At 37.6% G+C, this 21,818-nt stretch overlaps 3 protein-coding genes across 4 annotated transcripts; 1 reads left to right on the top strand and 2 right to left on the bottom strand.

Annotated features, from left to right (window-relative positions):
* Positions 1-391: 391 nt before the first annotated feature.
* Positions 392-3,493, top strand: tnfsf10l4 (tumor necrosis factor (ligand) superfamily, member 10 like 4). The gene is made up of 5 exons (XM_067439193.1): positions 392-748; positions 894-1,025; positions 1,161-1,206; positions 2,812-2,898; positions 3,010-3,493. Exons 1-5 carry the CDS (start codon positions 581-583, stop codon positions 3,411-3,413), a joined length of 837 nt encoding a protein of 278 aa, XP_067295294.1. The 5' UTR covers positions 392-580; the 3' UTR covers positions 3,414-3,493.
* A 44-nt stretch (positions 3,494-3,537) lies between these two features.
* Positions 3,538-6,262, bottom strand: casp22 (caspase 22, apoptosis-related cysteine peptidase). Its single transcript, XM_067439192.1, has 7 exons — positions 6,135-6,262; positions 5,538-5,858; positions 5,285-5,301; positions 5,054-5,162; positions 4,339-4,828; positions 4,093-4,246; positions 3,538-3,852 (listed from the first exon to the last, which is right to left on the bottom strand). The coding sequence occupies exons 1-7, from the start codon at positions 6,139-6,141 to the stop codon at positions 3,835-3,837; spliced, it is 1,116 nt and encodes a 371-aa protein (XP_067295293.1). The 5' UTR covers positions 6,142-6,262; the 3' UTR covers positions 3,538-3,834.
* Positions 6,263-9,872: 3,610 nt separating this feature from the next.
* On the bottom strand, positions 9,873-21,683 carry nono (non-POU domain containing, octamer-binding). Of its 2 annotated transcripts, none has more exons than XM_067439181.1 (10): positions 21,528-21,683; positions 20,614-20,761; positions 20,299-20,492; positions 16,024-16,325; positions 15,270-15,365; positions 14,649-14,845; positions 12,403-12,587; positions 12,003-12,033; positions 11,701-11,780; positions 9,873-10,441 (listed from the first exon to the last, which is right to left on the bottom strand). In XM_067439181.1, the coding sequence occupies exons 2-10, from the start codon at positions 20,759-20,761 to the stop codon at positions 10,349-10,351; spliced, it is 1,326 nt and encodes a 441-aa protein (XP_067295282.1). In that variant the 5' UTR covers positions 21,528-21,683; the 3' UTR covers positions 9,873-10,348. The 2 variants fall into 2 exon arrangements, with proteins under 2 accessions (XP_067295282.1, XP_067295284.1); XM_067439183.1 differs by having other exon boundaries at positions 9,873-10,438.
* Between the last annotated feature and the right edge of the window lie 135 nt (positions 21,684-21,818).

Raw genomic sequence — 21,818 nt, 5'->3', positions numbered from 1 at the left:
GAAACACACACAGAGTCGCATGCATACCCATATCTGTGTGCATACCCCCAACTCGTTCTAACAATGTTTTATGAACAAACATTCCTCCAGTAGGCCTAACGTTAATAGAACGTCCACATAACGTTACCTGACCATTCATAATGTTCTTATAATGCCTTATATAAAATAACATGACCTACAGCCTGGGTGGAGCTTACTTCTGGCTATATCCAGACATCCAGCGAGCCAGGAGGTGCAAATGTAATTTGGGCCTAATAGGTGACGCTAAAATATCAAACCACACCCTAACCCTACCCACAATTCTATCCATCCAACCCATTTGACATCCAGAGAGGTGGAGCTGGACGTGATTTGACACTGCAGGGAGTACCACAAACGTGCAAACTCACCTCAGTTTTCTGATCCCAGGCTGATGGAAAGCGGGGCGGCGCTGTGACCGCGGGACTTTCCAGCAAGGAAAACAAACTAACAAGCGGAAGAGCGCTGAACAGCTCCAAGACCTTTGACTCCCTCAGGAAATGACAGGAAAGGTTACGTTCTCTTTCTGTCATGCGAATATTCTGTAAAACTCTGGTGGAACATGACATCAAACCTACCGACCAGTTATACCCAGCTGGACGAAAACACTTCTGAAAACAAAACTGGAAAAGGGCAGTACATATTTTTCTTGATTCTGACTTTAATATTAGGCACTGAGACGATTATCACAGCTTTTCTTCTTTATGACTTCTGCGAGGATATTCACAGAGTGAGTTAAATCGTTTAATCAAAATTATTATGATATGATATATATAGGCTATGTCATAATATTTTTTTTCAAAGATCATAATAATTTATATATATAATACCGTGTACAATTACTTTAATATGTTTTGTTTGTTTGACTATAAAAGACTCGTGAAACAGGCAGAGATGGAGGGTATCCAATCAACTGTCTCTCCATAGATGTTACCCAACCAGTAGATCAAGCAGATATCGCAAGTTGTGACTTGTTCGATCAAGAACTGAGACAAACTGCATGGCAGGTATTTCAAAACGGCTTCAATAAATTTTTTGAAATTGTGAAATGTAGGCCTACATGTATACATTTCCATGTATATTACAATTATACATGTAATACAATGTTCCATTCTAAGAGTCTATACTTTTTTTTTGAACAGAGGCTTCTGTTAGACATACAGAATCATGTACTGGGATCATTAGGAGGTAAAACAAATTTATTTAAATTATTGTTTGCTATTATTGCTTATATATGCACACTTGCACAGATGTATTAACACCAGCCTGCGACCTCTGTCCTGGTATCTTTTCACTCACGTCTAAATGTGCATCCTCATATCAACTAAATAATTAAGTGTATATGAGGAAATAAGAATGTTAATAAAAACAACGATTAAAATTTATTTAACATATTAAAGCAGTTCTAAAAAGAATAAAAAGGACACATAGATAAAATAAAGTCCAATCAGTCGGGCGTACAGTAGCACCTGCAGTGCTCATTCAGTAAATGCACAGCTAAACAGATGCTTTGAGTCAGGATTTAAATGTCATTACAGTTGGAGCACATCTGATCTCTTCATGGAAGCTGGTTCAATGGGTGGCATAATAGCTAAAGTGGACTCACCTGCTTTGAGGGAACCAGATTAAACATAGAAGATTTAAGCTTAAAAAAGTATTCACCTGATTGAAAACAACTTTTTTGATAATCTTGCCAGTTATGGAGAATTTGAGATTGGTCTACTTGCTCAATATATTCCCAGTTAACAATTTTTGGTTCACAGAACGTTCTGGGACGAGAAACTACATTGTCTTTTGGTTAGCCAGGAAAGTTACTTTACATAAATAGAACATTCCCTTTAGGTTATAAAATAAAATCCAAAAATAACCTTCAGGGAACGTTGTCTTTTAAAATAATCAAATGGGAACCATGTGGGAACGTTAGGGGAACATTCTGTGTTAACTGCGTCCAGATTGCACTTTTTCAGTTTTTTTAAGTCTTTTCCAAAAAGTATCATTTCCCAGAAAAGTTCCATCTTCTAGGAGATCTGTTTCAGTTAAACAGTAATATATATATAGTGTGTAAGGGCGCAGGTTTAACTGCAGGTTTTAACTTTGCTTAAAAATATCTACTTTTGACACAGCTTAATTTAATTGTGTTCAATCAACCTAATATATTTAAAACAGAAATGTACTTAATTAATTTGTGTCTTAACTACATATAATATTTGTGCTGACATAACTAACTGGGCAGTGCATCTGTAGTTCACAGCATGCTTTGCAATTGACTACATTATGAGAGTACATTTAGGGATTAAAGTGTTATTTTATGTGTTTTTCTGTAAAGGGAAAGATGTTGTTAGTCCATTTTAGTGTTTAATGTTCAGTTATGTTGGACATTTAAAGGAGTTTCTGTAATTTTTGAATTATGTTGTTAGTGGCGCCTGGGTCTAGTCTGTGGGCACTCAGTGATTTATACTAATATTAGGAGTAACACCAGCCTTTTCTTACATTTTCATTATATACATTGTGTATGATGAACATTTGACACATTAAAAAAAGTCATGTTATAAGTATATAAATATAATTAAAACTGTGTTTGATAAAATTGAGTTGGACCAACCCAATTACAATGTTCAAAATTAAGTTGGACCAACTCAATTACATTTTATTGCATGAATAAGATTTTTATGAGCTGGGGCTATACATATTTATTGGATAGAAAACCTGCCCTCAATTAAATTGAGTTTGTCCAATGAGTTAAATCAGACATAGTGACTAATTTAATTAAAAGTATGTTCTTGGACTTTACAGAACATAACATCACTGAGATTTTCAAACCAGCTGTGCACATCGGGGCAAAACAAGAGCTTAAACAATATCAAAGGCTTCAGAAAAATGGTAGGATCTTTCACAGAGAAGCTATAATCCACAGTTTACACTGTACAAGATAATGTGGTAAAAATGTAATAGGCTAATGATTACAGAATTTCTCTCTTTACTTTTTTGCAGACGAAACTCCTGCACTGGATCGTATCCAGTGGGACAACATGAACGGCCAATTTAGTCAGGAAGGATTAATGAGCTTGAGCCCCGAAGGAGAAATAGCAGTGCCACACGACGGAATTTACTTCGTTTTCTCTCAGGTTAATTTCGAAACACAATTAGATCAGAGTAAGCACTTTACGCAATACTTATACAAGAGGACAGCATCCTATCCACGACCAGTGATGCTCGCAAAAGCCGTAGTGACTCCCTGTGTGAGCGCAATGTCTGGTGTACAGCTTTATTCAAACCACCAGGGGGCGCTGTTCCGCTTAGAAAAAGGCGACAGGCTCTCTTTGTACGTGCTGAACATAAGCGCTGTGCGCTTCCCTCAGGAAGCCACTTACTTTGGGGCATTCATGATTAACTAAGCAAAACAGCAGTATTTGATGTAAAAACATGATGTATATAGAAGTGAAAACATTTTAATAAAGGTGTTTTAAAAAGTTAATTTAGTTTAATGTATTATTTGTTTATTGCAAATTACAGCCTATTTGTGAATTATAGTCTTCAGTCTTGTTGATATGTGTAGGTATGTGTAATCCACAGCCAAAACATTAAAGTAAAGAAACAGAAGAAACATCAATTCAGTTAGGCCTACATTACTATTGATATTCTTGATAATCATTTTTGATTACATGGTTAAATGTGGTATAGCCTATGACAACATATATTTAAAATCTCATATAACAAATATAAGAAAACAAAGGTGAATACAGTAGAAATTCTCTGTCCACTTCATTGATTTTCTCTGGAATACCAATAGGTAACATCTTGAAGGTTTATCTGAATTCAGAAGAAAAAGGAAGCCTACAATGGGGAATGAAGAGAAAACACTATTTTATAAATATTTTTCATTTTAAAATTTTGAACTGAAAAATGTCACCACAAAAAATGTACAGAAGGCTGCTATTAATCATATGGAATTATAGTTTAAGAAGATGCAGCAACGGAACACACAGCAAGGCTGTAACCATGTCTTGAACATTGTGGGGGACCAATTTTTATTTATTTTTTTATAAAGCAGAAATAAACAGATTAAGTTCTAACCTTCGGCGCTCTGAAAACAAGAAGCTTTGTCAGAGTGAAAAAAGGCTGGGGAGTCATCTTTACATCTATTTCTTCGTTGTTTTTGATTAAAATGCCCTCTTCACGGCTTACTTCATTATTGACTTTAGTGAGGATCCCCAAGATGTCCTGGCCTCTAAAAATGAAGGAAGAAACCATTTAGCAATAGGCCTAAAATAAGGCTTACAATACTGTCTGCATGCAAAAAAAGGCCAGTATACAGCTCACCTTTTACTTCCCTCTTTCAAATGCGTGCAAAGGGACTGAATAAACCATGATCCACTGCGTGTATCACGAACCGCCACATATCCCTCCACCGTGGACATGGCAATCAGAAAATCAGAATCTTTGGCAATGCTGTATGATATTTTGCCAGGTTTCTGGATACAACTGGCAAAAGAACCATCTGCAACCAGCACTTTACTCTGCATGTCATGTCCTCTACATGCTTGGATGAAGAAGACTTTGGGTTTCCCAATAAGAGAGGGGCAGTTGTCTCCATTAAATGGGGAGGTGATGTCAATCAGGGGACATATTTGCTCATCAAATCCCAGGACACCAGTCTCAACTCCATGACTCATCACGCAACAGACAAAGCAGTCTCCATGACGGCGATCCTTACTGTAATTGGTCATGAGCTGTTTAATGGCAGATGCGGTCTGATCTTTCTTGATTTCAACCAGAAAGCCCAACTCCTTAAACAAGGCTGTCAGAGATTCTGATAAATACATAAAAGAAAGACCAGTGTATAAGGTAATAAAATACCAAAAGTGCAATTACAACAACAAAAAAGAAAAAAAATGAAGGACAATAAGAAAAGAAAAAAACAACAACAACCACAACAAATAAGCATCTCAGTTCAAAAGCCTTTTCTAAAAAGAAAAATATGTGAATGAGTGTGGTTCATAAACATCAAATGAAAAATCATTTACTGCATGCATACCAACGTCTGTTTGGGATCCATTTCGTTTGTGGTCGGGGTTTTTAAAGTTCTCATTGTTAATAATTAGGCAAAGTCCACGTGGATTACTGTCCATTTTGTACTCTTCGTTCTAGAACAAAAAAGAGCAAGTGAGCTCATCCAACGTGCAAAAATAAAGTCTTTCTGAAAATGTGAAATCAAGGGAAAATGTATGTTTTTTTTTAAATGTTGCAGCTTGTTCCACTTCATTACCTTAAATTTTGGTTTATCTGAAGGAATAAAAAGAGACGTGCGAGACATCAATGTTTAAAGTTAAATCTTTAACCCACATTAGTTAGCATTGTGCAAAGTTAATATTTTGAGGAAAACAAATTAGGCAATCAAAAAGTCGTAATTAAATTGTAAAATGGACCGAGATAAAGACAGGCAACAAGATAACATATGCCTATTTATATGAAAGCTAAATATGATTGTTATTGAATAATTAATAAAACTGTAGGCCTACCTGTGGTTATGGGTAGGTGACTAGAATGCGCCCGTGTCTCGGAGATTTCTGGATGACTGTCTATGTTTAGGCTCTCGTAAAGAAACTTATCTTGTTTCTCCAAGCAGTTGAGGAGAATTTCACTTGCTTTCCGCCCCTTTCTCCTCACATTGTCAATCAGATCACGAGCTTGATCAGTTCGCGTTTTGGTCTTCTGCATTATGTCTTCAATCTCCTCACTCCCTATCACATTATTTTCCAGAAGATCATCCAACAAATTTTTGATAAGAGCATCGGTCAAACCATCCCTCAGTTGAATCCGACACTTTTTCAAGATGTTTTCTAAGGAAAGCAATTTGTTATATAATACATCGAATTTAATTAGACTTACTGTCACATAATGAAGGCTGTAATGTAGCTACTCTTACATTTCTGAACAGCTAAGGTCTAATTTACTAAATGCCTTAAATCTGAACATAAACTGGCAACCAATTGGTCTTTTTTAAATTGACAACCATTCGTTATCTTTACTTTCACTTTTCATTTCAATATTACGATAAAGCCTAGCCAATTATGTTTTCCAAACTCACACACATAAATTATCTATATATTTCTTACCTGCCATTTCGTTTTGTTAAAAATGTGTCGTATTAATACAATCTTATGTAGGCTATAGCTTTTGCTAAAAAGCAATAGGAATGTAGGCACGAGAAAACTTTGGGAAATGGCGTGTAGGCTACCCTTGGAAAAGCCACTGCAGATAGCCTACAAAAGGAGGAGTGAACTATTCGTGTCCTATATCTTGCAGAGCGATGCTTTTTGGCATTTTTCCCAAATAATAAAGAAAAGCTAATTTCTGTGGTTTGTTTAGATACCATGGGCACCTGGTAACTCGTTTACAGCTAAAACATCACCGACCTCAGTTAATGAAATGTAGCCTAATTTTTATTTTCAGTTAACTTATTTGACTCGTTATTTTAATTTATAAATTAATTTAATTTAAAACACACTTTTCATTCCAAAGAATTTCAAAGTGCAACCATGGAAAAAGGGAAAAAATAACAAAAATGAATAAAAAGTAAAAATAAAGAAAAATACAAACAATCAACACATAAAAGCCTTTCTGAACAGGAAAGTCTTCAGTTCAGCTTTAAATTGGTCCATGCTCTGTAATGCTCTCAGCTCACTGGGAAGTTGGTTCCAAAGCAGCAGAAAGCTCGATCGCCCATGCACGAAGCCTGGTGGTGGGGACTTGAAGAAGCAGGTGGCCTGAAGATCTGAGGGTGCAGGTGGAGGATTTCAGACTGATGAGTTCCTGTAGATATGGAGGTGCATATCGGTGATGCATTTATGTGTGAGCAGGAGGATTTTGTAGTCGATCAGGGATGAAACAGGAAGCCAGTGCAATGAGTGTAGGATGGGAGTTATGTGATCATATTTACGGACTCTCATAAGGACTCTGGCAGCACTGTTCTGGATATATTGAAGCATCTGGATATTTCTGCCAGAAATCCCACTGAAGAGTCCATTGCAGTAGTCCAGCCTGGTGGAGACAAAGGCATGGACGAGTTTCTCTGCATCTGGAAAGATTAAAAGGGGTAGGAGTTTGGAGATATTTCGAAGGTGGTGGAAGGAAGTTTTACAGATGTGCTTAATGTGGTCATTGAAGGTCAGCTGTGGGTCAAACCGAACCCCTAGATAGGTTTGTGACTGAGGAGGAGAAAGTGATGACCTGGCTGTCAAAGATGAGCTGGGATAAGGAAGAGGAGTGGATCTGATGAGGGGTGCGAACCAGTAGTGCCTCAGTTTTACTGGAGTTCAGCTGGAGGAAGTTAGGTCCCATCCATGCCTTAATCTCCTCAAGACATGTGGTGAGTCTTGACAGAGCTGTGGAGGGGCTCAGGGGCAGTTTTAATATAAAGTTGTATGTCATCAGCATAACAATGAAAAGATTGTCCATGTGATGACAGGACCGAGGGGAAGCATGTAGAGGATGAATAAGATTGGACCGAGAACCGACCCCTGCGAAACACCACATGTAACAGGGAGCAGCCTGGACTCACATTGTCCCAATATAACACGCTCAGTCCTGTCAGAAAGGTAGGACTGAAACCACTACAGTGCTGCTCCAGATAGTCCAACTGTATTGTGGAGGCGGTCCAGGAGGATGGTATGGTCCACGGTGTCAAATGCCGCTGATAGGTCAAGGAGAATGAGCAGTGATGGTGATCCTGAATCAGCTGTCATTAGAAGGTCATTTGTCAACCTAAGCAGAGCAGTTTCGGTGCTGTGGGCCGAGTGAAAGCCTGACTGAAATATCTCAAAAAAGGTGTTGTTTATTAGATGATTGTGAAGCTGAGAGGTGGCTTCCTTCTCTAGAACCTTTGACAGGAAGGTGAGGTTGGAGATCGGCCTATAATTAGCAAGAACCTCCAGGTCTAGGGTTGGTTTCTTAAGTATAGGACGTATAATTCATGAAGTATAGCATATGGGTTAATGCACATTTGTTTTAGCCCTACGTTTCCAGAGACTTGTACACATCTTGAGTCTGCCACATATCTTAAATAATTACTTTCCTATTTGGGTATAGGCTACTAAGGTAATGTTGATGAATTCTGGTTTTTAAGCTGGACTCAAAATGTAGCAATAGGCTAGAAAAGTCATGTAAATGTACTGGTTTTTATAATAATTTTGGCTTTTGATTCATTAACACACAGATTCTGTAAATTAAAATAAATTGAAAACAAAACTTGCAGCATTACAGCAAAGTGGAAAGCTTAGCCTACATAACTGGGTAGGCCTACTTGAATATTTTTGTGGACAACTGGTCATTTAAAGGGTAAGAGCCATTACCGCGGTTTCACAGACAAGACAAGACAAGAAATTAATTTATTTCCTGGTGCGACACTTCAAACCTTAAGCTAAATATTGCAAAAACTAAGGAGATGAGTATTGATTTTAGGAAAGAGTCTTTGATGAGTCTGACTACTATTAAGGGAGAGCCTATTAAAGGTGTTAATGAGTATAAATCCCTTGGGGTTGTTTTGGATCATAAGTTGAAGTGGGATAAATGGACTGATGCTGTGTGTACAAAGGGACAGCAAAGAGTATACTTCCTAAGGAAGATGGTGTCATTTAATGTAAGTGTCCCAATATACTGTGTGTTGATGAATGTTTATGTGAATAAAAGCATAAAATCAACCTGTTCATCATATAAAGCGATCGTGTCTCTTTCATCCTGACCAAAAATGATGTCCGCAAACTTTGTAGCTGTCAATGACAATTGTTATTTTCGGATGAACTATCCCTTAAATAACTTATCAATTCTTTTGAGCCTTGTTTTTCTAAGCATTTTTTTTTTGTACCTGTACCTTTTTTGTACACTTCCTTCCTTTAAAAATATAAGAGTTAAAATATATAAAACATAACAATAGCCATTATTGTATATAGAACAAACTGAATACAAACTAATAATGCCTTTGCATACTTTTAGTGATAGAAATCTCTCGTCTTTGTAACTGCACAGAAAACAATACTAGTAAATTATTTTCTCTTTTTTTTATAAATGTGTTTATTCATTTTCAAACATTACAAACATAACCTAAAATTGAACAAACAAAAAAAAAAAAAAAAGGGATTATTATTATTATTATGACTCACCACTCCAATAACTAGTAAATTCTTAAAAAATTAGATCTGCCACGAGTTTTTAGCAACTCTCAATACACGTCTGAGCTGAAAAAACTAAACTCTGGTCAGGCCAATCACATCGTGTATAGTCAGTGGGCGGGGCAGTTTCGCGTGCTTCTAGTAAACACAGAAGCTGGTGAACGGCGGTCTTTCGAATCAGCTTTGACCGCGACTCTGGAAGACTTGGAGTTAAGCTTCTCTCTGAGAAAAGAACGGCACTGAAGTCATTCTTAAAAAGGGAAGACGTGTTCGGAGTTTTGCCTGTTTAATCTGCTAGCTCCGCCTTACCTTCGTTGCTCTGGTTGGTTGTAGCTCTATCCAGGTGCGTGCAGAGGGAGTTTGAAAGACAACCGTTTATCCCACCTCTTGGATTGAGCCGTCAATGGTTTTGGAGTTTCCAGACCAAACATCTTGATGTGGGTCTGGCTTGTCAGGCTACATAAAACAGGCATTCCATTACCTGTCCCTGACTTTAGTCCAAATGGTAACAGTTCTATGAAGTCGACATTCATAAACTTTATTCAGGGTACCAAATCAACCCCTGCTCTCTTAATGTTGGTAGTAGTAGTGGTAGAGTTTTTGCGACCTATGTTTAAAACCATTTCTTCCTCATATACAAAGACAAACAACACATTTAAATCCAAGAATGTTGCCAGTAACACAGAATGTATGTAACATGTAGTTGTGAATTTATTTGAAGTTGACTAGAAAGGCAAGCATTGCAGAGGACAAGACGGACAAAAGCTAATCTCTACTTTAGAAAAGGAATTAATAAAAAAGAAGAAAATAGGGCTATACAAAGCTGAATGTCCACCCTGGAGTTGTTTCCATGCACAGATAAACCCTCGTCCTTTGATGAAGACTCTTTAGTAAGAAATCATAAGCATAAGTGTCTTTAACCCCAGAACTGGGCTCAATCAGTTTCTGGAAACATCCCTTAAAGCTCCCACTGAGCATGGGAGCTCTTACAGAGCAACTTAAAAATTATACTTCAACCTTTAAAACATTTGCCTACACAAACTCATTTGTGAAAGTGAAATGCATACCCAGGTTCTACAAAACCACAATCTGCACTTAAAAATATTTTACAATGTGTAAAAAAAAAAAAGGGAAAAAAAGGAAAAGACATTTGGCTGGTGTTCTCAGAATCTGCGACGTTTGTTGGGTCCAAAGTCCATAGGTCCAGAACGAGGGAAAGGAAGAGGGAGACCACCTGGATTGCCAGCAGACCCCTGCTGAAAGAGAGAGAGAGAGAAAGCAGTTTACACACTGTAATCTTTGCATGTTTCCCTGAAAGTTGTGACTGACTACGTTTACATGGACAACAATACTCCGATATTAATCTGATTAAGACAATACTTTGATTAAGAGGCTACCATGTAGACAGCGATTTCTAATGACCTTAATCTGATTAAAGTCATAATCTAACTAAACATAAATCGGATTAAGAAGTGGAGTATGCCTATTTTAGTCGCATTATCAGAGAGCATTACAGACACGTACACACCTTAATCTAACTATTAACGTTGCGTCTGAGATTTCGCCGCATTTTGTGACAGGACACAACGTTACGCACAAAACAGGGAAGTGCAGAGGGGAGGCTTTGTGGGTTCGAGCCTCTGCCCTTTTTTAAAATTAATCAAAAGTGCCCTTCTCAACAATCATCGATAATATTGTGGCCAATAAAACAGAATTGGAATTAATTAATATAATAATTAATATACAAAACAGTAACAAATGGTGGAAAAGTCCCGTTTATCTTTTACGTATCTGTCCGTCTGAAATGTCGTTGCCATAACGCGTTGCCATGGGTGTGTGTTTTGCTTGACTGTTCATTCTGAACACTGTGTCCTCTCTCTATTTTTTTATTAATTTTTTGTTGGAATTATTATGCTTATTGTAAAAGTAAAATACAATAAGTTTGTATCTGTTAACGCGAACCAGACGGGTCATTCAGTGAACGCCTGTGGCTCGACGGCAGGAAAAACAATCCAAACAGTCACGATTTCATCATTAATCAAAGCTATTATTATAAATGTAGGCTGTCAATAAGGAGGAAAGAGGGGCAGTGTCTCTTAAAAAAAAAAAAACAGAAAGAGGCAATACATAATATTTAAAAAATAAATTAGCGTAAATGTATATAAAACATTATAAAAACGAGTGGTTTTTGTAAATGAAAAGTAACACTGTCCAACAGCAACACTCGCAGGTGAAGTTACAGTGGGTTTCCTGAGCACATAAAATATAAACAGACCTGCCAAAGTCACGCTATGATTGGATTGGATGTTGGAGAACATAGTGTTGCAATGGGACGTAATGACGTGCCATAATCGATCTATGTTCTATAACATGTAAAACGGGAACATGAACGGAGTACTCTAAAAGCAACTAATGTAAACACCATCAGATTATTGTCTTATTTAGAATAAGGTCAATAATTAGATTACTGCTGTCCATGTAAACGTAGTCACTGTGTGTGTTGAGAGATCTGTACCTCACTGGAAGCCATGCCGGCAGCTCCAGCTGCTGTGGGATTTCCACCCATCGGGCTCCTGTTCATAGCCATTCCCTGACCTTTCAGCCCAAGAGAGTAATGCATTAAACATACTGACAGATTCTCACTTTTTTAATCATATTTCATAATACAAAAAATATAAAAAAGACCAATCATGGGAGAGAAAAAAAAACACAACTTCCCATATCTAAAGTGAGGGTTAAGGAAGAGGAACAGGATATTTATGCCCTTGATATGACACTCAAAGCAAGTTTTTGGTATAGGTGTATAGAGTAACTCACCTCCCATTTGCATCCTCATGTCTGATTCTCTCTGAAACAGCAAACATACAGTTCATGAATTTAAAATGCAGACAAACTGTGGGATAGAGATGTGGCAGTCGATACTTAAATGTTAAACGTAACGATAAGACTTTCTACAGTACAGAATACCAGATCAATCCAGTACCTGCTGTTAGGTGGATTTTTATTTAATTATCCCGCCCCAATTTGTAATTACTTTTTGAAATGGTCAAAGGTGAATACTTATACTTTCAAATAGCTAAAAGTTACAATAATTTTTGCTATGGTACAGAAATTGGTACTGAGAAATGCAACTTTTCTGATATTGGTACCGACTACTGAAATGTATTGTTACATCTCACAGTGCGGAGTGTGAAAACCTCAGGAAATTCAGACTCACTTTCTCAGCGAAGTTTCCTCCCTGCCCCTGCTGCCTCCTCATCAGTTCCTCGGAGTGGGCACGGAGCTCCTCCTCTCTCCTCCGTCGCTCCTCCTCTTGACGCAGCTCCATCTGTTTCCGTTTCTGCACCTCCTGGCTATGAGCCTCCTCCATTCTCCTCAACTCTTCCTGTCTGCGCAAGAGATCTGACAATGGAGCGAGAGAAAGAGACGTGACAAACTGTAGTGAAATTGCTGAGTGAGGATGCTCAAATCTAGAAGCTTATTGCCTGAACTACTAGCCATTCAGTACTAGGCTGGTTTTGTGTTCACCTGACCATGCTTGGCTTCAAAAATTACTAGATGCAAGGTGTCTTGACATTTGCCTGAATGGGTCTCAGCAGTGCTCAAAAGGCAAGAGAAGACAGCTTTTTATCATGAAGAAGGTTTTAATATGCAAAATGTATATTTAGTCTAATGCCACCCACTATATGATTTTAGCTACAATTTTTTCCGTTTGTGGAAAGTTTGTGCCAAAAGCCCAAAACTAGAGACGATTCAAAAACACAATCGTAAAAAAGTGGTGATGTCTGAAACAGAGATATTTAACAGATTAAATGGAAAATGGAAAAAAAATGGAAAATGGACTGCATTTATATAGCACTTTTATCCAAAGCGCTTTACATTTTTGCCTCGCATTCACCCATTCATACACCGACGGGGATGTCAGCCATGTAAGGCGCCATCCAGCTCGTCGGGAGCAGCTGGGGTTAGGTGTCTGGCTCAAGGACACCGCGACACTTGGTCAGGTGGAACCGGGGATCGAACCACCAACCTTCTGGTTTGTAGACAATCTACATGAACCACTGAGCCACTGCCGCCCCTATATCTAGACCATATCTAGACCAGTCTGTAATCCAAGTCCTGTAGCGTGAAGTGTGTTGACTGAAACTGATACCAGCTATGACTAGGGTTGGGCATCGTACTTTTAAAATGGTACCGCTGCCTAAACCGATACTTTTTTAAAAAAGACTCACAAAACAATGGTGGATGACAAAAGAGAATGGCTTTGAAAAAATTGGGGGGAATTTTTTTTATTTAAATTGAACAATTTATTAAAACTTTTAAAAAAAAAGCCTACTTAAATATATAATTAAATACAATTTAATTTACTTTATTTATAAAATACTTTATTTAGCAGAATTTTACAACTAAATATGTTTTGCTTCTAACAACAAACGGCAGCCACAATAGCTGTAGTAGTAATTAAATGTGTGTTAGTTGATTCATAATGCACGATGGGCGCCTGCCATGTTAGTTTGCGCCTCAAATCTGTTGGATTTACATCACGTCTCACAAAATACACTAAGTGACGGTGAACTGGGAGAAGAATAGAGTAAACTATATAGTTAACTATATAAGGTGCATTTGATATAAATAAGACTTAGTCAAATGATAACCATCTTTGTTACTGCCGCTTCCATAGACATCAGTGTGTTTTTTTCTAGTCCGTATGTGCATTTAAATATCTGGAAGCTAAAATAAAAATTATGTGGTTGATAACACTGAATAGTTGTGATGTGTGACAAGCACCAACCATGTTTGTCTCTGGGTCAGTGCCAGCCAAAGCGCAAAACTATGTTTGAATTAAAGTGGCACCGAAATCTGAAATTCTGATTCAGTACGGTACATACATAGGTATATATATTATATAGGTATGGCACTGGGTTTCGGTACCCAGCCCTAGTTATGGCAAACAGTTGTGTGAAAAGAAAAGAAGTCCGATGACTTTTGAAAGTCGCATAATTATCGAGCGGCAAAGTATGTCATCAATTAAAGCATTAAAAAGAAAATGGAAAAAAGTGTTGTGCAGTGGGGGAAAAAGTTATTATTTTTAGTTAAGATCTAAAACGGGTTGGCAAACCTGTGAGGATTTGTGAGGGAAAAATTCACGAAAAGCTAATAATAAAATAAAAACTAATAAATGAAACAAATGCAAAAAAAAAAATTAAAAATCTAAAAACATGAAATATTTTGTTTACATGCATGTTATGTGACCATTAACCCAACATCAGAGAACTGTGAACATGGAAATGTGTTAATTTTATTAAAATATTAACTTTGATTGTCAGGGTAATTCAACTAAATATTTTAGGTCAAAGGGTTTTGGCTGACAGAAAGTTTGGGAATTCTTGTTCTAAAAGATGAGTGAAGACGAATCATTTTTTAAGGAAAACTATCTCCAAAAGATGGTACTTTAGTGCTCACCCTGTCTCATCAGCATGACTTGGTGCTCATGTCGTGCTGCTTCCATTTCAGTCTCCAGCTTCTCTTGAGCCTCTTTGATGTTTCGATCAACCTGCTCGAACTGCTGCTTTTCCATTTCCATTAAAGCCTTCCAGCGCATCGCATACTCGTACTCAAATGAACCTGGCTGGGCGAACCGGGGAACCTGCTCACGCTCTCTAATGGACATATAGAGAAAGACATGTTAGTTTATTTTTTAAAGATGTGTAATAGGCTGGATAATGTACTGTCCGCCGGTCACAATCACACATAAAAAATTATCTTCAATTTTTTTTTTCTCTTTAACACTTGAATATGAAATTAAGTCATAATTCCCCACACCATTTGGAACAATTACCTTCTATTTACATACATACAGGATACAGATTTTTTTTTTAATAATTTGGAATAGTTAAGAGGTAGTACTCACAATTTTTGAGAACATCTAGAAAAATAAAATATTCCATTACTTTGTAAATTTAAACTTTTTCCATGCCTGAAAAACATTTCTCCTCAGGTCCTCAATGCTCACAGGAAACATGGATAATAACAGGCCATTAACATTTACAGATACAATGCAAATGAGAACATGAACAAACTCACTTGTGAAATAGTGGGTTTTTATTAAGAAGTCTCTCAGGAAGTCCTTCATCCTCATCAAGCTGTTCCATTGGCTCAACAGTAACAGGTCGGGGGAATCTGAGTTTGGGAAAGAAAGTCAAACTTAAGTAAACCAACTAACATTAAGGCTACGTCTACACTAATCCGGATAAATTTAAAAACTGAGTTTTCATCTAAAAACGCTTCCATGTCCCCACTATCATTTTCCAAAAAGTGTTCATCTCAACTGAAACGTCTGAAAACGCTTACATCCCCATACAGCGCATGAGCAAATCCAAGACGCTTCAACTTGCGTCATTTCCGCTACTTGTTTATATACTTATTTTGCGACAATGTCGAGAAAAGGCCCTGAGTTTTTTAACAGTATGTACAAACTGATATTAATATTTAACAAGGCTGTCAAAACAGAAAGCATACAAAACAACTGCTGTACAATGTCGTTCACCATCTTGGCTGAATTGGTCATATGACTGCATCACATGGCTAAAAATGCGTCATCGTATTAAAAAGCCTCCGTTTTCACAGACCACATTACTATGCGAAGACAGCGTTTTCACATTTATCCACTCTGGAGAGTGTTTTCAAAACGATACGTTTTCATTGACTTAAAACGCTATCTCTTGTGTGGACGGAAGGCCAAAACGGAGAGAAAAATATATATATTACATATATATAATATATATATATTAGTGTGGACATGGCATAAAAGTATTACAGATGGGAAATGCAGACTCACGCAGTGAGAAGAAAGGCTCCATCTCCGCAACGATCCAGAGCTTTTCTGGCGGATGGTTTGTTGGCAAACTCCACAATGCCCTTCCCAGTTGGCCTGCCACGGTCATCGACAATGACAATGGCCCGTTCGATTGGACCGAACATGGAGAAGGCCTCCTCCAGGAGCTCATTGGACACAAACTGAGGCAGGTTCTTAACCGTCAGTGCAGCGCCATGTGTGGCAAAACGCACACGGATCTGGCGACCACGGAAAACGGTGTCGTCCAGCTCTGCTTTTGCTATGTCTGCAAGTGTCTTCGTTTCCTAATAAGGAGAAAGCAGCAAGTCAATATTAATGTTGTTGCATTGGACATTTGGTGTCTGAGAACGGATAAATCTGAAAACAGTCATATATACTTAATATACTTAGAAATATGATCTTGTGTTCATTTATAACCCAAACAAAACAAAAAATAGTTAATTGACGACAATGCAAAAAGCTGTTTTAGTTATGAATAGATCTGTCAGGTCAAGCTCATTGAAATTAAAAACAACCATCACTCTCTAGAGGCAGGTGATATGGCCAAATTCTTATTCACAATATGAGAAATTTTCACAATAACAATATAGTTAAACATTTTTACAAAAAATAAGAACCAATGTGCAAAATACATACAACAGAACAAAAACAAATCAAAGTGTTTTCAAGTACATTGGGTTTATTTATATAACCAAAAGGAAGAATAACACTTTACATAGTGTGTATAAATTAACCCCTTAAGTGTCACCCCCCTTTTTGAAAATATACATGAAAATTCACTATCCAAACTTAAATGGTTGCAATTCAAGAATGCTTTGGAATATAGACATAAGTTTGGTCTCATTTTAAAGAAGACAGTCAGCAGAGTATTGCTCAAGTGAAATCATTTAAAAAAAATTAAGTTTAAAAAAGTTATGGAAGTTTAAATGTACTGTAAATCAAAATACTGTACTAGATATTTAATATTTAATATAAAATATATATGTTACAAAATAATGTGGACTCTAAAATTACTATCAAATCAAAGCCATATGTCTAATTAATTTGTGTTCCAAATTTGAAGTTGATATCACAAAAATTGAAGTTCCCATGAGATTTTGCTTAGGCGTTGTACCACAAATAGCCACCGGGTGTCATTGAAATTCCATTGATTTTTTTAAATGCAATTTCCTGTGTCAAATGTATATATTTTTGTGTAAATATCACAAAACAGTTTGCAGATATAGAACCGTGAGATTAAGACCTTTCCGACGATATGCGTTTTGTCAAGATTAGAAAAGGTTTTTATTATAAATTAAATAAATATGTTAAATAAATATGAAACATGACAACGCCACTTGGGGAGGAGCCCGCTAGAATAATTTAGAGCACCGTTTCCATGGTAACGCAAGGTCCGATTTCAAATCGGTTTGCACAGGATGAATCTTGAGTTCGTAAGCTTTCGAATGATATATAGTTTGTCAACATTAGATTAGGATAAATATAGGATATATTGTTTTAAACATGCAGTGGCAAATGGGCCCACCGGTGGGCCAGTGACACTTAAGGGGTTAAACATAATTTGCTTTCTGAAATTACAAATACTATTCAGGCAAGATCAGCATGCAATTTTCTTTGTCTTTTGTTGTTTGGTTAAAGGGTTAGTTCACCCAAAAATGAAGTTGATTTTATTAAAGGGGGGGTGAAATGCTGTTTCATGCATACTGAGCTTTTTACTCTGTTAAAGACTTGGATTCCCATCCTAAACATAGACAAAGTTTCAAAAACTAATGTTGGACGTTTGATGGAGTATTTCTGTGTCAAAAATACTCCTTCCGGTTTCTCACAAGTTTCGGCGAGTTTTTTTCGAGTATGGGTCTACTTGACGTTAAATAGAGCGGAAGGTCCTTGTATGGGCCGTACGGGCTCTTCTCCCGGAAGGGTGCGCGCGCGCGTGACTAGAGGGAGAGAGAGGAAATGCACGCTGTAAACAGTCTCTCAGGTGCAGATCCAGTCATCCGTGAACACTTATGACGCGCCGCGCTCCACTTTATTCCTATGGGTGACGTCGAGCGACTTCAACGCTTCAGCACAGCATTCCGGGAAGGCAGCGCTGCATTTGAACCGATTTGAACGCAGAAATGACGGGAAGCTTCACAACATTCTTTCAGTCGCGTCTCAAAGTGGATTTCCACGGTCAGTGCTGTCACAGGACTTCACCAAATCATACCAAAGAAGTGTGTTTTTGACAGAGCGGTCCTGCTTTGGAAGATGCCGGTGAGTAAATCAACTTCAAATGTCTCTGCTATTGGCTACCGTCGCATGAGTAAACATCAGTAAACGACACGATCGCGTGCTTCGTCATTCAAATGCGATAACGGTTACTCCATTGTTGTTCTGTATAACCTTACACTATTCTGACTCTGACGTGCAAAACCGTTTTGCTTGCTACCTCTAAGGTCTAGTCACATACAATAGTCCATAAACCGAATCATGTCCTCATAAACTGCACACAAAGGCCCCTAAATACAGTACATACCACAGAGACGGACATCCTGATGTTGCCGTTTCTCCTGTTCAATTTATTTCAGCTTCAGATTTGATTGTGGATCATTATCTGTATTAGCTGAGATAGCGATGGGTTTCTCCACGCTTGAGGACGTCACCGCTTTGCGCGCTTGTCATTCTTTAGCCCCGCCCACACGATACGCCTCCAGGCGCTCGGTTTTTTCCGGAAAGACTCGGTACAGCCCATATTTCTTTTATAAATATGATAAAACTAAAGACTTTTCGGAGATATGAAGGATGCAATACTACTCTATAGGTACTCAAGATTGACATGAGATTGACTGAAACTGAGTGTTTCACCCCCCCTTTAAAGACTCACCCTAATGTCGCTCCACACCCGTAAGACCTCCGTTCATCTTCAGAACAACGTTTAAGATATTTTATATTTGGTCCGACAGCGTATCTAAGTGTATGCACACTATACTGTCCATGTCCAGAAAGAGAATAAAAACATCATCAAAGTAGTCCATATGTGGCATCAGTTAGTTAATTAGAATCTCTTGAAGCATCGAAAATACATTTTGGTCCAAAAATAACAAAAACTATGACTTTATTCAGCATTATCTTCTCTTCCGCGTTTGTTTTCAAACCTCAAATAAAGATTCAAACAGTCATGAATCAGCGGATTGACGGATCGCGGGTCAAACTGCTGAAATCACGTGACATTGGTGATCCGAATCATGAATCAATCCGCTGATTCATGACTGTTTGAATCTTTGAGTTTTGAAAACAAACGTGGAAGAGAAGACAATGCTGAATGCTGAAAGGCGTATTATTATTTTTTGGGACCAAAATGTATTTTCAATGCTTCAAGAGATTCTAACTAACTAACTGATGCCACATATGGACTACTTTAATGATGTTTTTATTTCCTTTCTGGACATGGACAGTATAGTGTGCATACATTTGTATACGCTCTCAGACTAAATATAAAAATATCTTAAACTGTGTTCCGAAGATGAAGAGAGGTCTTACGGGTGTGGAACGACATTAGGGTGAGTCATTAATGAAAGAAATTTCATTTTTGGGTGAACTAACCCTTTAATGACATAGATGGAAGCAGGTTTATTAGGCTGCTGTCACCTTAAGACCTAATGCATAGCTCTAATTTATACTGACCCATACTGGGTTTTTATCTAATTATTTATGTTCTGTTTACCTAAATATTCAACACAATTGACATTTTAAAGGGATAGTTCACTCAAATGAATACTCATCATTTACTCACACGCAAATTGTTCCAAACATGAAGATACCTTTTTTCTGCTGTACACAAAGGAAGATATTTGGAAGAATGTTTGTAGGGAGTAGGAAATAAAATACGGCAGTCAACGTGGGCAGAGATCTGCTTGGTTACAAACATTCTTGCAAATATCTTCCTTTGTGTAATAGCATTTTTGGATCATTTTTGGGTGAAATATCCCTTTAACATAAATGTGTATTTGACCATTAAAGAGCAATAAGCCAACATAGAGAAATGAGCTCTATATTGCATGCTGCGACCGGCAGCTTTCTGCCATTAATAACCACTTTTTATTTTTGTGTCAATAACTTTAAGTACTACTTTTTTAAGTGGATATATTTACATATCAAAATATAATTGATATAGCACATCTCTAACAATAGACAGTCCACCATTAGTTATATTGTCACAACACCAAAACGTATCCCTCTGAATTTTTCCAAGGTGATGGTGAAAGTCAAACTCACCAGCCTGATAAAGCCAAATCCTCTGTCCTTGTTGATGAAGATCTCAGAAGGTTTGCCATACTTGGAGAAGAGCTTCTCCACATCCTCCTCTGTGGTTCCAGTGGGTAGGTTCCCCACAAACAGCCGGCTCCTCTGTGTGTAGGTCTTCTCTCCCGGCTTCCTGAAGTTCTGCAGGTCTATAGTGAAAGCATCATCTGTAGGAGAGAAAGTTCAGTCAGCAACAATCACTGCAATATAATGCCAAAGATCAGTGTGAATTATATAGCTGTGTGCCAGTGTTGTGTAAATGCTCTTCAGTCCAGAACTAATGCTTACTCGGGCTACTCTGCTCTCCAGCATCAGTGTGCTGTCCATTGCTGTCGGCTCCTGATGGCTTCCTCTGGTGCTCTTGTTGGGGGTTGGGCTGCTGTCGGGGTGGGCCGTGATTCTGCTGCTCTGAACGTGGTCCTCTGTTGCCTTGCATCTATTAAAGCACATACATCATCAATACACACTTTTTTAAGATGATGATTTCCAAAACCTAAGAATAAAACTCAAAAATGTACACAATGCCATGATGGATGTTGTTCTGCTAATGTAACAGGATTCACTCATATTGCAGCATCTTTTTTTTCGTTTTCTCCTTTTGGCATCATTTAGTGAAATGCTTAATGGAAAACATTGGGCATACAGTGTGAACACAGTAAACAGGAGACAATGAAACTCAAAAAATAGTTAATCTGATCACATTATATACACATATATTTAAAAAAAAAAAATCACAACAGAGCTTGACATTTTTTCTATCATTGACCATGTTATTTAAATCAAACATCTCTTCATTAATGTATATTTAATGACTAATGCCTTAATAGCTATTCTTTATTAGAAATGTTCATTAGAAGTGCGACTTAACTATTTGTGGGTGCAATTTGGGGTCTTTGTTTTCAATTATTGTTTGATTGTTCGCTCATGTTTTCTTTGTTCGTTGTTATGAGTTAACAAATTAAGATCGAATTACTTTCATTGATGAGCGTAAATAACTGCATGCATGCAAACATTATTAATTGTCTATTTTCTTTATTAATGAGCGTTTATGGGTTTGCAAAGCGAAGCCTGAGCCGGCCGAACACTCAACGCAACGAATAGCACGGGCTCATCACCAGCTGATGTGCACTTACACATTCAATTTGGAATAAAAGCATGCAACGTATGCAAATAATATAAGTGAAATGTAATTGTTTAAATACCTTTAATAAGAGATTTTAATCCGCTTCAGTAACACACGCAGCGTTGACCACAAAGAGGAGAAGGGCGGAACGCCGTACACCTCAACGTGCTGACTGCTCTACCTGCTCATTGGCTGGCGCATGGTTTTCCGGCGTACGCTTACTGCTTTTGATTGGTCGGCTTTACGTCAAGAAAATGGCGTTTCTATGTAACAAATGTTTCATTGGTTGTCTTCGTTTTTAAACCAAAAACCAAGGCCAAATTGGTAGGAAATGACGGTGAAAAAAAACAAGTTAGTGAGCGGCGTGGAT

Source organism: Pseudorasbora parva, chromosome 3, assembly GCF_024679245.1.
Source record: "Pseudorasbora parva isolate DD20220531a chromosome 3, ASM2467924v1, whole genome shotgun sequence".
NCBI lineage: Eukaryota > Metazoa > Chordata > Actinopteri > Cypriniformes > Gobionidae > Pseudorasbora > Pseudorasbora parva.
The sequence above is the reverse complement of the archived record's forward strand: the minus strand, read 5'-3'. Positions and strand labels throughout refer to the sequence as shown.

Excerpts from the sequence above, each read along its gene's own strand:
- tnfsf10l4 (XM_067439193.1), top strand. The coding sequence starts at position 581 with ATGACATCAAACCTACCGACCAGTTATACCCAGCTGGACGAAAACACT. Across the intron at positions 1,026-1,160 it reads TGAGACAAACTGCATGGCAG|AGGCTTCTGTTAGACATACA; the intron begins GTATTTCAAAAC and ends TTTTTTGAACAG. Across the intron at positions 2,899-3,009 it reads TCAAAGGCTTCAGAAAAATG|ACGAAACTCCTGCACTGGAT; the intron begins GTAGGATCTTTC and ends ACTTTTTTGCAG.
- casp22 (XM_067439192.1), bottom strand. Across the intron at positions 4,829-5,053 it reads TGGATCCCAAACAGACGTTG|AATCTCTGACAGCCTTGTTT; the intron begins GTATGCATGCAG and ends TGTATTTATCAG. Across the intron at positions 4,247-4,338 it reads TTGAAAGAGGGAAGTAAAAG|AGGCCAGGACATCTTGGGGA; the intron begins GTGAGCTGTATA and ends CTTCATTTTTAG.
- nono (XM_067439181.1), bottom strand. The coding sequence starts at position 20,761 with ATGCAAGGCAACAGAGGACCACGTTCAGAGCAGCAGAATCACGGCCCA. Across the intron at positions 12,588-14,648 it reads AGTCATGCTGATGAGACAGG|ATCTCTTGCGCAGACAGGAA; the intron begins GTGAGCACTAAA and ends CTCCATTGTCAG. Across the intron at positions 10,442-11,700 it reads CCGGCATGGCTTCCAGTGAG|CAGGGGTCTGCTGGCAATCC; the intron begins GTACAGATCTCT and ends TCTCTCTTTCAG.